This window comes from Apus apus, chromosome 5 (genome assembly GCF_020740795.1).
Source record: "Apus apus isolate bApuApu2 chromosome 5, bApuApu2.pri.cur, whole genome shotgun sequence".
NCBI lineage: Eukaryota > Metazoa > Chordata > Aves > Apodiformes > Apodidae > Apus > Apus apus.
In genome coordinates this window covers 65,148-78,639 of record NC_067286.1, presented here as the reverse complement: position 1 = coordinate 78,639, position 13,492 = coordinate 65,148, and the positions used below count along the sequence as shown (strand labels likewise).

Below are 13,492 nucleotides of genomic sequence, written 5' to 3'. Positions count from 1 at the left end.
CACAGTCCTTGGAAGAGTAGCCCTTGGTGGTGGTCTCAGACTTCTCAGGACGATTGCCCTCTTGCCTGCCCTTTATCTCCTGGGCATGAGAAACAGGCGGGATTTAAACTAAAAAGACCTTGCCTTGAAGTATTTTTCAACATGAGGAAGGGTCATTCCAAGAAGCCTCTGGGATCAAGTGTCTTGCCTAGAGGGCTGTGAATCACAGCCCCTTTCTGGCTGGCCAAGCACTGAGCATTAGTCCAGGGCTTGAGTTCAGCTCCCTCTGCCCGAAAACACCCTGAGATTCCTGGGAGGACCCTGTTGCTCCCAAGGATATGAAGAGTCAAGCCAGAAGGTTCACAAGGAAACTTAGGACAGACCTACCTTGTGAGCAGTTCAAATATGCAGTGGTGGCTCCTCAGGCTGAGCTGGACTGTGAGAAGAGTCAGCACCCTTCTCTGGTGGAAGCCTAAGAAGCCACCTGCTCTGTCTTTGGGTCTGGGGACATCCCTCACCACTGCTGAGGACAGAGCAAGATAGAAAAAATTTGAGCTGCGGCCTCACTGCTGCTGTAGAAGTGCCTGCTTGCTAGGGTAGTGGAGAGCTGGAAACCTGGTGCCTTTGGTCTCTGAGGTGGAGCTGAATCTGAGCTGCTTCAGCATGGTGTTGGTGGGTGTTTGCTCTGAGTGTTTCCTCTTCCCCCTGCTGAGAGTGCAGGCTGTGCTGTTGGTTATCACAGCACCCAACCACCAAGTTTGCAGCCCCACCACGTGTCCTTGCCTGGCTGGGTCCTTCTCAGCCAGTTGTTGCACTGAAACTGATAATCCTTGCTGATGGCAGCAGTGGTGTGGCTCAGCCCAAGCCTCTCCTGAACTGCAGCAGTGCCCTGGGGACTCCAGGCAGTAGCTGTGGCATCAGGACTGGTGCTTCTGGTCCTGTGGGGCAGCCTGGCCGCCTTGGTGCCAAGGATGCAGCCTCCAGGGAGCAGTGAACCTGGGTGAAAGCCTTGTCTGCCTGGGAGTGCTCCTTTAAATGAGCCAGGTGCTATCAGAGCCCTTAAGTCCTTCCTCCCTGTGTTCTGCCAGGCTACGAGCTCCTCTTCCAGCCAGAAGTGGTCCGGATATACATCTCCCTTCTGAAGGAAAGCAAAACTCCAGCCATCCTGGAGGCTTCAGCAGGAGCCATTCAGAACCTGTGTGCTGGCAGCTGGACAGTGAGTGCTGGGGCTGACCATGCCCATGTCTGTGCTGCAGGGAAGGGACCCTGGGGAGCAGGGAGCATCACCCTGGTGGTTCCAGCAGGGCTGTGAATGGCTGAGGCTCTGCTGTGTCAGGCTGTTCACTTCACTGTGCATGCATGGCTTGTTGCCCCAAAAGATGCTGCTTGGCAGCACATTCAGGTGTGGACCAGGTCCCTCCTGTGCTGTGAACTGCTCTGTGCTCCCTGCCAGCTGTGTCTTCCCAAGAGCTCCCTGCCTGTGTCCCTGCCATCCCTTCCCTTCTTTAGTCTGGGGCAAGGGATGAAGGTTTGTGGCTGCTCTGTAGCCACTTGACCCACACTGTCTTGGTGTGTCTGTCTTGCCTGGCCAGCGAGGGGGGTTTGGGCCGGGAATGGGACCTTGGCAGCCTCTTGCTGTGGGTGAAGCCAGGACCCTCGCTCCCGGGGGGGTGGGTGGCAGGGCTCCCCGTGCTGCCCCCCGGGCGGTGCTGCCCGGTGACGCTGCTGTCCCCGCAGTACGGGCGGTGCATCCGCTGGGCGCTGCGCCAGGAGAAGGGGCTGTCGGCCGTGGCGGACCTGCTGAGCCAGGACAGCGAGCGCGTGGTGAAGGCGGCGTCGGGCGCCCTGCGCAACCTGGCGGTCGATCTGCGCAACAAGGAGCTGATCGGTGAGACCCCGCGCTCTGCCCGTCCCGCCGCGCTGGGTGGGGGCATCGTGTTACCCGTGTCCATGTACTGCTGCTCTCCCAGAGCAGCGTGTGCCAAGCTCCACTGAGAGGGGCAGCAAAACTGGGCACCTGTCCCTGACGCTGCTGCAGGGATCCCATGCTTCCCCCCCTCATCTTGTAGGTCTTTTCCTCACTTGCTCAGGCCCAGCCCTTTCTCCTTCCCAGGTAAACATGCCATTCCCAACCTAGTGAAGAACCTGCCTGGGGGCCAGCAGGCTCCAGCCAAAAACCTCTCTGAGGACACTGTAGTGTCAATCCTCAACACCATCAATGAAGTAATTGTTGACAACCTTGAGGCTGCCAAGAAGCTGCGGGAAACGCAGGGGATTGAGAAGTTGGTGCTGATCAACAAATCTGGGTAGGCTCTGCTGAAAGGGTAATAAGGCAAGGGGCAGAGAGGGGCTTCTCCAGGAGCTTCCTCAAGGCTGCTGGTATTTCTGAACATCTTTTGCTTCACATCTTTCTAGGAACCGCTCAGAGAGAGAAGTCCGAGCAGCTGCCCTGGTCTTGCAGACAGTCTGGGGATACAAAGAGCTGCGGAAGCCCCTGGAGAAGGAAGGCTGGAAGAAGTCAGATTTTCAGGTATGGGGATGGGGGTGCCCTGTTGTGACTGGGGCAGTAGGTATGCCCTGCAGCAGGGAGAAGGGTGTTCCTGGAGCTCAGCAGTACTGGATTTCAGCTCTTACCTTGCTGGTGGGATTGGAGACACTCAAAGCTGGCTCCTCTGCCGTGCCTCAGTGGACACCTGGCAGGAAGTCTCCACTAAGAAACACACTGTGAAGCTTTGAGCCCTGTGTCCCTTACATAGGTGTGCAGATCTGCAGGCAGGAAAGTTTGCAGCACTAAAAGCCACTGTGGCAGTGCTGAAGAACAGGGTTCTCAGGGCTGTTTTTCCCAAAAGCTGGTTCTGTCCTTGCTTCTGGAGGTGCTGCCCAACCTGGTCACAGCAGGCCACCCCTGCTCTTGTGTGGGTGCAGCCCTGGGCTTCAGAGTGCCCTCTGGATCCCTCAGGCCCCTCACCCAGGGGCTGTGGGAGGGTTCCTGGGTCTGTTTGGGTGTTGGGGGATGGAGGGGTGGAATGTGTGCTGATGGGGAAGGAGTGTCTGGGCCAGGGTGTGAGTGGTCACTGTCTGATGCTCCAGGTGAACCTGAACAACGCCTCTCGGACCCAGGGAGGTAACTCGTTTGATGACAGCACCTTGCCTCTCATCGACAGGAACCAAAAAACAGGTATGTGCCTTCCCTGCAGCACCTGCCCCCAGTGTCCTCCTTCTACGTTGTGGGTACCAGAAGAACAGGCCTTTGTTCCCACCCTTGCTCTTCAGCCCTGGCTTTCTTGGGAGCCACAGCTGCTCACACAAGGCCATCAGTTTGGGCTTTAGATGGCTAGAAATGGTGCATGCAATTAGCATAAGTCCTGTGGTGTCCTTGGGTCAGCAGAGCTGTGACTGCAGTTGGGTCTGGGCCACTCCAGCTGGCATAGGCAGCAACTCCTCTGCTGCTTCTGGCTGCAGGGGCTAGGTCTGATCTGCTGCTCTCCCTTGCTTGTAGACAAGAAGTCCTCCCGGGAGGAGATCCAGATGAGCAACATGGGACCAGGTAGGAGAGGGACTGGAAGGGGGCGTCTTGCCTTCTAGGTATGCTGGGAGAGGACAAAGCTTGCAGCTTCTGTGGGGATGGTGCTGCATGCCTTGGAGGTAACGTGGCTGGCTGTCCCCTCTCCTGCTCCAGACAACTATTCCACGCTCAATGAGAGGGACCACAGCAGGACACTGGACCGATCTGGTGACCTCGGTGACATGGAGCCAGTGAAGGCAGCACCGCTGGTGGTGAGTGGCAGTCCCTAACGGGGAGGAGTGCGTGCGAGGTGGCAGGTCACTGTCCTGGCTGGCAGGAGGAGGGGAGAACTGGGCTCCCAAACTAACACCCCCCGCCCCACCGCCCCTACTAACCCCCGTGTGTCTGCGGCAGGAGGAGGGGCAGGAGCTGCACCCTGAGGTAGAGGAGGTGGAGGAGGAAGCTGCCGCGTTGTCCCCCGTGTCGGTATGTCCCGCGGGTCCTGCCCGCTCCGAGCAGCACTGACAGATCCTGCTGTGCTGCCAGGGTGCTTGGCCAGCCAGATCCTGCTGCCACCACTGCTGCCTGCAGTCACTGCTCGTGGGGCCGTGATCACCCACCCGCTCGTGCTCTGGCTGTGCTAACATCTCTCCCTCTCTCTCCACAGCAGAAGATCTAGCTGCCATCCCTGCCTCCACTCAGCTTGGGTTGATAATATATTATATATATAAAAAAATATATATATATAACTCTGTGGTGGAATGGACCGACTTTTACCTTGTCTTATTTTTGGACTTTTTGCTGGACTGTTTGTGCCAACTAGCCAGCCAAATGACTGGGCCTGGTCTCCCGGGGGCAGCCTGGGCCACTCTGCCTCCTCTAGACCACTGCACCTCCCCATTCTGGGACACTTCGACCCGAAACTCTTCCTCCTGTCCTCTACCACATCCTTCCTCTAGAGAGTAAAACCCTCCTGCCTGACTCTGCCGATTCAACCGGCGTGGATGCTGCAAAAGGACTCCAGATCTCTGCCTTGACCAGGAACTGCCTTCTCTCCTGCACCTTCCCTCTGCTCAGAGATGTCTGCAGGGACACAAACTGGGACCTCACTCACCCCTTTTTTTTTTGGTGTTTTTTGTTTGTTTTGTTGCCTATAGGATATATTTTTCTGTGGGATCACTTTTCAACCAGGGACCATGGGAGCATCCCTCCCTGGTGGCAGCAGGACCAGGGTGAAGGGGGCTGGAGTCATAGGGGCTGAGGGGGGAAGGAAAAACAGCAATAACTTTTCTTGCTTTGTTCTAGATGAGGTTTTGGGGGCATGGGAAAGGGGATTTGGATCCTGTGGAGGGGTCTGGATGGGGCTGCTGGCCCCTCACCATCACAGGGTGAGGAGGAGGGATCTTTATGTGGTGAAAATGATCAGTGCCAGGGCCTTGGGTGGGTCTCCCCACACAGGAGGGAGATGGCATGTCCCTGTGGAAGGAAGAGATGCAGCAGGGCCTTTGGGGAGAGGGAGCTGCCCACGGTGCTGTGCCAGGCATGAGGAGCAGGTGCTGGCAGAGCCAGGATACCCCCTTGCTCCCCTGCACCAGCTGCCTGCAGCGCAGCCCTCTGACTTTCTCTTGACACGTGCCTTTCTTTTGCCACTGTGAAATAGCTCTTTGAATTGTACTGTCTGGCTTCTTCGCTGGGGAAGGGGTGTTTCCTGGGCTTCCGGCAGGGCTGAGCACTTCCTTCCCTGCCGGGAGCCTCAGCTGTCTGCAGTGGGGCTGGAAGCCTGTTTCTGGGGGGGGATCCCAGCCCCCCTTGCCCTCAGTGATGGGGTGCAGGGCTCTCCACTGGAGCTAGGACATACGCATCCTCCTCTGCTGCAGTGGGGAGGGGCACCTCTAAGTGCTGTGATCTTTTGAGGAGCCCTTGGGCTCCCTGTACAACTGGAAGCCTCTGTAGGAGGCTGCAAACTGGAGCAGGAGCCCTCCCGGCCGGGGGTGGAGCAGGAGGCGGTGGCGCTGAGCTGGTGCCTTCTCCTGCCCCTCCTGCCCTAAAGCACCTCCCAGCTCTGGCGGAGCCCTCCCTGGCTCCAGCCCCACCTCAGCTCGGTTTGGTTTTGTTCTGGGGTCTGATTCTTCTCTTTTCCTTTAAATATGTAAAACACTAATTCCTTTTTTAATAATTCCAAATGAACCAAAAAATGCTTCCACCTTCTCTCCTCCCCTGCCCTGGCTCTCCTGGGCTGCCCCTGCCCTGGTGGGGCTAGGGAGGAGGGGAGTATGGAGCAACAAAGCTGTTCCTTGTCTGATTCCTGTGCACACTCTTGTAACGCTTTTAAAACAAAATGATTTTTTTTATATAAATAAAGTTTTTAAAGTGTGTCTGTGCCTTCCACTTCAGGCTGCCACCTTGGCATTTCTGGCTCTGTGGTTGGGACCAAGTGCCTTCTCCAGGACAGGGTTGTGCTCTTGACTGTTGCTTGGCTGTGGATGGCTTTGAAAGGTTCCACTTTGTGACAAACCAGGTCCTGGGCTGGAATGGCATTTCCTCCTCTTTCTAGCAAAAGATTGGAGGAAAAAAGCACCAAAACTTTGGTTTGTACTGAGCTCCTAATGTTTTTTGCAGGGTGCTCAAGGCTCCTCTCCCTCCTCTCATTGGAGAACTGAGATTTCTTGCTGGGAAGCCTTTTCCTGAATTTTCCACCTTCTCTGGTGCCTGCATCCCCATACCTGGCTGGGGGAGCTCTCTGGGGCAAGGGCTGTCACTGCAGAAGGTGGCTGGGCTGCGATCCTGCGCATCCCTTCCTGGGGAATAACAAAGTCTGAAAGCATCTATTGCTGCATACAGAAACAAATTCTGTAAACCTGTGGAAATAGCCTTTTGGAAGCAGCTTTTCTGGCTTCTGCTTCAAACCAGCTTTTTACTGAAGCTGTGTTGCTGTTGGAAAGATTTCTCCAGGGGGTCAACAGCTCTTTTTGTGGTAGCAGGAGGGGGGCCCCCAGGGCTGGTTTCCTGGGCTGTGCAGCACAGCTGGGGCTTGAGCTGCTGGGGCTGCTCTCCTCTGTCACAGGGGAAAAAGCTGGGGCAGAGTCACACCTGGCTGGCAGCACCCTGAGATATGGGGACCCAGTGTCCCTGTGGGAGATGCACCTGGCCAGGGGGGCTCCAGCCCTCCTGCCTTGCCCCTGTGTCCCCAAAGCCACCAGTTAGCACATCAAAGGTAGGGCTGGGTGTTTTATTGCTTCAGGTGGAGGGGACAATGCCCCGGGCATGTGGCTTGGCCAGGAGGAAGGGACAGTGCCAGGAATGTCTTGGGGGGAGGGGGACAAGGAATGATGCCTGGGGTGTTTGGCTTGGCAGTCACAGTGCTGGGGACATTTGGCTCAGTGGGACAATAGAAGGGCTGTTTGGCTCAGCAGGGATGTTGGTGATGGGGATGGTACTGGGGCCATCCAGCCAGGAAGGAAGGGTGGCTGTGCTGGGGGGCAGCTGCAGAGCCACCAGTCAGAGGAAGAGCTTGTCGTGGCAGGCCTGGCAGTACATCTTGTTGCTGCACTCGCGGAAGGTGCCTTTGTGCAGCTGTCGCAGGCAGAAGCTGCAGGTGAAGTGCTCGGGGTGGTACTTGCGCCCCGCGGCAGTGACACAGCGCCCGCTGACCGGGCGGCTGCAGCCGTGGCAGATGCTGCCCTGGCGCTGGTGGAAGTGCAGCTCGCAGTAGGGCCGACCCTCCAGCTCAAAGAAGGAGCCGCTGGTGAAGCTGCTCAGGCATTCCTGGGGAAAGGAGATGGGGAAGGCTGGCGCGGCCCCGGGACACGCGCAGCCCCCAGACACGCTCAGCCCCGCGCCCACTCACCGCGCACACGAAGCACTCGGGGTGCCAGACGCCCTGCAGGGCCGACAGGTAATTGTTCATCACGGGGCGCTCACAGCCCTGGCATTTCGGGGCAAACATGGCCAGGAAGTCCTGTAAGCAGTATGGCTTCCCGCCCCGCTCGTGGAAACCTGCGAGGAGGGTGTCAGGGTGGGCACCTGCCTGGGGGGACACTGGGAGCGGGGGTAGTGGGACATGGCCATGGGGGTGCCCAGTACGGGAGGTAGGGAAAAGACCACGGGGGGTTGTTGCCAGGAGGGGCAAAAGCTGGGCTATGGGGGGCATACCCGGAGTGGGGGCAATGGGGGCAGCACCCCCACACCTGTCCCCTGGGACTTACCCTCATCTCCAAACACCTTCCCACAGTGGGCACAGAAGAAATGCTCGGGGTGCCAGCTCTGGTCCAGAGCCGTCAGGACTTTCTGCTGGAAGAGGCAAGGTGAGGCAGCTGGTGGTATGGGGCACGGAGGGAGGCTGGGGGGGCTCTCACCTCACGTATGGGGCCAGCACAGTAGGCGCAGCGGGGGGAGAAGTCCTGGTGATAATCCTCCTCGCAGTACGCCTGCCCCTGCCGCTCGAAGAAGGGCCGGCCGCCCAGCTCCTGCCCGCAGCGGCTGCAGGTGAAGTGCTCGGGGTGCCAGGTTTTTCCCAGGGCCGTGAGCGCCTGTGGGGAGGGGGAGGGTGGTGGGAGCAGCTCCAGGGGACGCCGCGAGCCCCGGGAAGCAGGGCAGAGGGGCTCACCTTGCCAGCGATGGGCTTGTGGCAAGCGGCACAGGTGCCGGCGGGGGCGGCCGTGATGCCCAGCTCCTGCAGGTCCTGGGTGAGGCTGCCCAGCATCTTGTCCAGCGAGGGCTCCGCTGGCCGCCCGGCTCCTTGCCCTGCTGCTGCCAGCTGCCAGGAAGGAGGTCGCTGAGGGCTGCATGTGGGTCAGGTCCCCAGCCCTCTCTCTCCTGGGGACAGGGCTCACCTTGTTCTGTATGTGGCCCAGGTCAGCCAGGAGCTCATCCAGCTGCTGGGCAGCTGTGGCGGGCGGGGGCGCGGGCAACAGTGGCTGTGGGACCAGCACGGAGCTGTCGGACACAGCAGAGAGTGAGCGATGCTGCAGCTTCCACCCGGGGGGGGTGTGCCTGGGACAGACCTCTCTACTCCCAAGAGACACTGCCCTTTCCCACCACAGGTCAGAGCAGGGGACAGGAGGACGTGCTGGCAGGGGGTGGCCACATGTAGTGGGGAGGGGGATGCTGGGAGCCCAGCCCTCCCCCCAGTAGTGCTGTAGGATACAGGATACAACCCCAGCCCCAGTTTGCAGAAGAATTGTTTTTTGGGGGTAGATGCAGTAGGCCAGGTGACACCTGGAGGTCACATCCAAGCAAGAGCAAGGTTATCCCTAGGTGGCTTTGCTCTCCCATGGCCCCGTTTTACCTGTACACTGTCTTTGAAACCTGTCCTGAAGACTGAACCCGAGGTGGAAGCTGCACCTGGAAGGACAAACCCTTGTGGCTGACCCTGCAGGATGCTCCCCTGGTGCCCTTCAGTGCCTGCCCATCACCACCACCCATGGCACAAACTGAGCAGAATTTCAGCCCCACCATCTTGAGGTCTTACCTTCAGGGCCACTGAGGTAGGTGGCTCATGGCCACAGGGGGCTGGGGGCCCGGCTGAGGCTGGATCCTGCTTGCAGGAGCTTGGTGCCTGTGTCAGGCACTCCTTAGAGGCTGGGCGGGAGCTCTGTTCCAGTTCTGCCAGCAAAGAATCTGCACAGAGAGACACAAGTTGGCCACGCCAGGCACTGGCTCCCCTCCCTGCCTGTGCACCCCCAAGCAGTCTTGTGCCCCTTGTGAAATCTTGGGAGCAAAAGTACAGCCACAGCAGCTTCATCCAGCCAGGTGCCAGGGCCCCGAGGGGCTGTGGTGGCTCTGAGCACCCTCACCTGGACCTGATCCCCAGCGTAGGATGCACCCACGGCACTGCGCAGTCTTCCTGGGAGGTGGGGCACCTCTGGCAATGGGGGTCCTGCTGCCCCACACCCATCCCTGGCTTATGAAGAAACATCCACCAGCCCTTAAATTCATCCCAGCACAAGCCCTGGCAGAGGAGAGCTGAATCTTGGTGGTTTCTGTGCATCCAGAGCAGTGCTTTCCCCAGGAGGGTAAAACTCTTTCTCTTTCCTCTTGTACCTCCCACCTCGGCCATCCCTCAGCACCTCCGTGACCTGATGCCAGGAAACGGGGCCTGGCCCACAGCTTCCCTGACCCCTCTCCCCTCCCCAGGCCAGGGGTGCCCAGCGCCCTTGGACGTGGTGCTGCGCTCTCCGGCAGCCCCGGTACGAGCAGCCATGATTGCATCGCCACCGCCGCCCGTTTCCTGCCTTCAAGCCCTCTCCAGTTTTGGCCAAGCTCTCTCATGGCTGCCAGGGCCCCATTTGTCCCCTGTGACGGGGGCAGGCAGGGCAGGCAGGGCCGCATTGTTGCTGCCCCTCTGCAGCATCCCTACCTGGCCCTGGAGGAGAGGAAGGACAAGGCTCCCTGAGGCGCCCGCGCGTGGCCCCGCACCCGGCCTGGGCCTGCTCCAGCTGTGCCCAGCTTACCTAAATCCTCCATCCTGCCGTGCAGAGCCGGGGCAGCAGCTGCAGGGCAGGGAGCAGCCCGGCTGGGCTACCCAGGCGTTGGTTCCGCTCTGCAGCGCCCGCCCCCGCGCTGGGTTTGTGGCGCGAGGTTCTTCCTCCGCGGCGGCTGCGCGTGTGGGGGAGCGGGGCAAGCAGGGCCCGGAGCTGCCCCGGCCAGAACTGGCCAGCAGGTTGTCTAAGGAGCTCCTGACTCATGGAGACACCCAACGTCCTTGGGCTGGAAGAGTCCGCACGTCCTGCAGACCCAGGCCCCTTCCCGAAGCCACGGGATGACGTCCCCTGGGTGGAACCGCGTCCAGAGGCGCGATGGAGGCAGGACCCGTGGTGCCAGCCTGCGCCAGCACAGCCTTGCCCTTTGAGGAGCACTTTGGAGCCTCATCCCGGCTTTCCAGGTAACACAAATCCCGTTGGTGTCCCCTGCAGCCAGGGTGGGGACAAGGCCTTGTCTGGCTGCAGCAGCGTGGGGGCCCTGGCACTGCCGAGGCTCCTTTGGAACAGGGGCTGCAGTCGGGACCTGTAAACATCCTCGGGGGCTCTGCAGGCTGTGCTGGGCCTACTGGCCCCACCTCCATCCTCTCCATGGCCCACCAAGTTCCCGTGCAGTGGGACGTGCCAGGTCCTGCCAGCTGGGGACTCTGCTCCACGGGCCGAGCTCTGCACCTTGCCCACCCGCTCCCACACCTTGCTGAGCCCACCTGCCCCATCGGGGGGACAGGGCTCAGTGCAGCCCCTTGCACCAGGCTGAAATGTTGAGGTTCACTGCGTTGGTGACAGCTCTGTTGTCACCTGCTCCTCGCTGGGACGTCTGGCAAGGCCACATCCCAGGAAAAGCCACCTGGAATGCCAAGCTGTGAGTCCCATTATGAGTTCCAGGACAAGCAAGGCTGAGAGCTGCCCAAAAGACAAGAGGAGGCTCTTTTGTATCCCCCCCTTACGGCCACTTGGAGACAGGATCATTGCATCAGACACTTCCCTTCCTGCAAATAGCAGAACCTTCCTGTCTGCGGAAGGTTTGGGGTTATTTTTAGGCTTCTCGGTGATTTACTCTCCCCCACCCCAGTGATAAATGCAAGCCCTCGTGTAAATAAGCATCTGGAGCTGTAACTTAAATTAAAATTCCCCGTTATAAAACACAAGCCTAAGAGATGCAAATGGCTAAGCTGTGTTTCCCTGCAATGGTTTAAGCAACATATTTTAGCATGGATTAAGCAACGCCAGGCCCTGCCTCCAGAGGAGACATCACTGACCACCGCAACTTGAGAATAACTTCCCAAAGTGAGACTCTAGTTTGAAATGAAATCTGTTTTGTTTAAGAATAAGTGCAGTCAGTTCACAGCAAAGAGAACAGGTTAACTGCAGCACAACAGTTAGTTTGGAAAGGGATGACAATCAGTTTTCCAGCCAGACACGTCCTTGGGGAGAACAAGAGTATTTTCAGCCCCTTCCAGCACAAACAGCAGTAGCAGACAGTGCTTAAATTCCTGCTGAGATTTCCTTCGTGAGAGGAGAGAAGTATTTCAGTTGAAAGAAAACTAACGGTGCCCCTGGACTGACAAGCAGCAGCTGCCAGCCACGCTCTCCCCGTGCTGCAGGGGAGGCTCAGGCCGCGGGGGAGGCTGGAGCTGCCGCGGGACCCGCAGAGCAGCTCACGGGGGGATGTCCCCTCCTCCCCGCGGCCTTTTCCGAGAGGAACGGCTGTGAGCGGGACCGCAGGGCTTGTCAGAGCACGCGGGATCGGGACACGCCCGAGCTTTCCGTTAACACGCAGTGAAGGCAGCGAACGGGAGGCGGCCCGAGCCATCTCCCTGGCGCCTCTCGCTTGACCACACACGGCCGAGCAGCGAAACGCCTCGGGCTCTGAACGCTTTTCTTTCCGCTGCCGGCAGAGCGGGACGAGCAGCCCCGGCCCCGGAGCCGCCGCCGCTCCCGGCCTGCCCCGCGCCTCCCGGCAGGCAGCGCGCATGCGCGCGGCGCGGGCGGAAGCGGGCGGGGCCGCGCGGCAAGCCCCGCCCCCTCTGCGCCGGCCGCCATTTTGTCACCGACTTTCACCCGCCGCCCGCCGGGGCGTTGTTTTTTTTTTCTTAAAGGAGAAGCGGCAGCCAAAGGCGGGCCCTCCCGCCAGGCCGCGCCGGGACCGCCAGCGGCGCCGCGGCCCCGCGGCAGGGAGCGGCCGCGCGGGGCGGGAGGCGAGCAGCTCACCCTGCCGGGCCTCGCCGCAGGGCCGGGGGACCCGGGGGCAGTCGGAGGGGCGCAGGCAGCGGCGGCGGTAGGGAGCCCGGCGGCGCCGCGGGCCGAGCGGCGGCCAAGGCGGCGGGCGTGCGGGCCGTGCGGGCCCGCGGGGCGCAGCGCAGGGCCGCGCTGAGCCGGGCGCCGCGGCGGGGCCGGCCGGGGGGGGAGCGGGAGAGCGAGCGCGGCGGCCCCAGCGGCGCCTGCGCGGCGCGCGCACGCCCGGGCGCAGGGGAGCCGGGCGCCGATTGGCCGCGCGGCAGCGGGGGGCGGGGCCCCGCCTCAGCCGGGCCGCCCATTGGCCGCGCGGCGCGCGAGCGGCGGAGAAAGGCGCGAGGTGCGCGGGCAGGGAGGGGCGGGGCCGGGGGCGGGGCCGTCCCGCGCTCCCCGGGCGCCGATTGGCGGGCGGCGGGAGGGGGCGGGCGGCGCGCGGAGCTGGGCGGCGGGCGCTGATTGGGCGCGGCTGAGGCGGCGGCGGGGCCTGGCGGGAGGGGCGCGCGCAGCCGCCGCGGCCCCGCCGCTCGCCCCGATGCCGGCGGGCACCGAGCAGCGGGGGGGACACCGGGCAGCCGGGAGTTGCCGGGCAGCCGGGGGGCACCGAGCAGCCGGGGGGCACCGAGCAGCCAGGAGTTGCCGGGCAGCCGGGGGGCACCGAGCAGCCGCCGCCCGCGCAGGGCCCCGCGGCGGACAGGACGCCCTCCTCGGGCCGCCGCCGCGCGCCGCCGCCCGCCGCCGAGCAGGGGGAGGAGTCCGGCGGCAGCCGGGTGCTGAGGGGTGGCCGGGAGCGGGGCCGGGCTGTGGCCGCCGCCTCGGCCGCGGGGGGAGCCGCCGCCGCTGCCTCCCGCCGCCGCAAGGCCGAGTATCCCCGGCGCCGACGGAGCAGCCCCGGGGCCCGGCCCGCCGCCGAGCAGCCCGCCGCCGAGACGCCGCCCGCGGCCAAGAAGGCCCCCCGGGCCGGGTGAGTGCTTCGGGGGCCCGGGGAGGGGGGGTGCGGGCGGTCTCGGCCTGATCCCGCCCGGGGGCGCTGGGGCCGCCCCCGCCGCTTTGTTCCGGGCCGAGCCGGGGCCGCGTCCCGGGCGCTGCCTGCCCCGCCGCCCGGCCGGTCGCAGCAGCCCTGCCTCGGGTGTCGGCCGGGCCCGCCGCGGCAGCCCCTGCTGGGCGCTCCGCGGTCCCCGGCTCGTTTTGGCTCCGTGCGGCAAAAGTCTCCGCGAAGGAGGCGCTGGGTGTGTTTCCCGCGGGGAGGTGGCTGCGTGTCCCTGCCGCGCCGTGTCGAGCAGGAGGGCAGCCGCGG

At 62.1% G+C, this 13,492-nt stretch overlaps 2 protein-coding genes across 7 annotated transcripts in view; one reads left to right on the top strand and one right to left on the bottom strand.

The window, feature by feature from the left end:
• The window catches only part of CTNND1 (catenin delta 1), a 30,323-nt gene extending 24,464 nt beyond the window's left edge, over positions 1–5,859 (top strand). For 3 of the 6 annotated variants that reach the window (XM_051622404.1, XM_051622401.1, XM_051622398.1), the window contains 9 exons: positions 1,068–1,195; positions 1,717–1,867; positions 2,093–2,285; positions 2,395–2,509; positions 3,070–3,157; positions 3,479–3,526; positions 3,659–3,756; positions 3,899–3,970; positions 4,152–5,859. In XM_051622404.1, coding sequence (XP_051478364.1) covers positions 1,068–1,195; positions 1,717–1,867; positions 2,093–2,285; positions 2,395–2,509; positions 3,070–3,157; positions 3,479–3,526; positions 3,659–3,756; positions 3,899–3,970; positions 4,152–4,163 — 905 coding nt within the window. In that variant the 3' untranslated portion in view covers positions 4,164–5,859. The remainder of the gene's footprint in view (positions 1–1,067; positions 1,196–1,716; positions 1,868–2,092; positions 2,286–2,394; positions 2,510–3,069; positions 3,158–3,478; positions 3,527–3,658; positions 3,757–3,898; positions 3,971–4,151) is intronic. The other 3 variants (XM_051622399.1, XM_051622403.1, XM_051622402.1) reach the window with 3 other exon arrangements.
• An 855-nt stretch (positions 5,860–6,714) lies between these two features.
• On the bottom strand, positions 6,715–9,252 carry LPXN (leupaxin). The gene is made up of 8 exons (XM_051622408.1): positions 8,955–9,252; positions 8,772–8,827; positions 8,317–8,419; positions 8,091–8,240; positions 7,840–8,013; positions 7,690–7,771; positions 7,332–7,480; positions 6,715–7,249 (listed from the first exon to the last, which is right to left on the bottom strand). Exons 1-8 carry the CDS (start codon positions 9,225–9,227, stop codon positions 6,983–6,985), a joined length of 1,254 nt encoding a protein of 417 aa, XP_051478368.1. The 5' UTR covers positions 9,228–9,252; the 3' UTR covers positions 6,715–6,982.
• Positions 9,253–13,492: the final 4,240 nt, after the last annotated feature.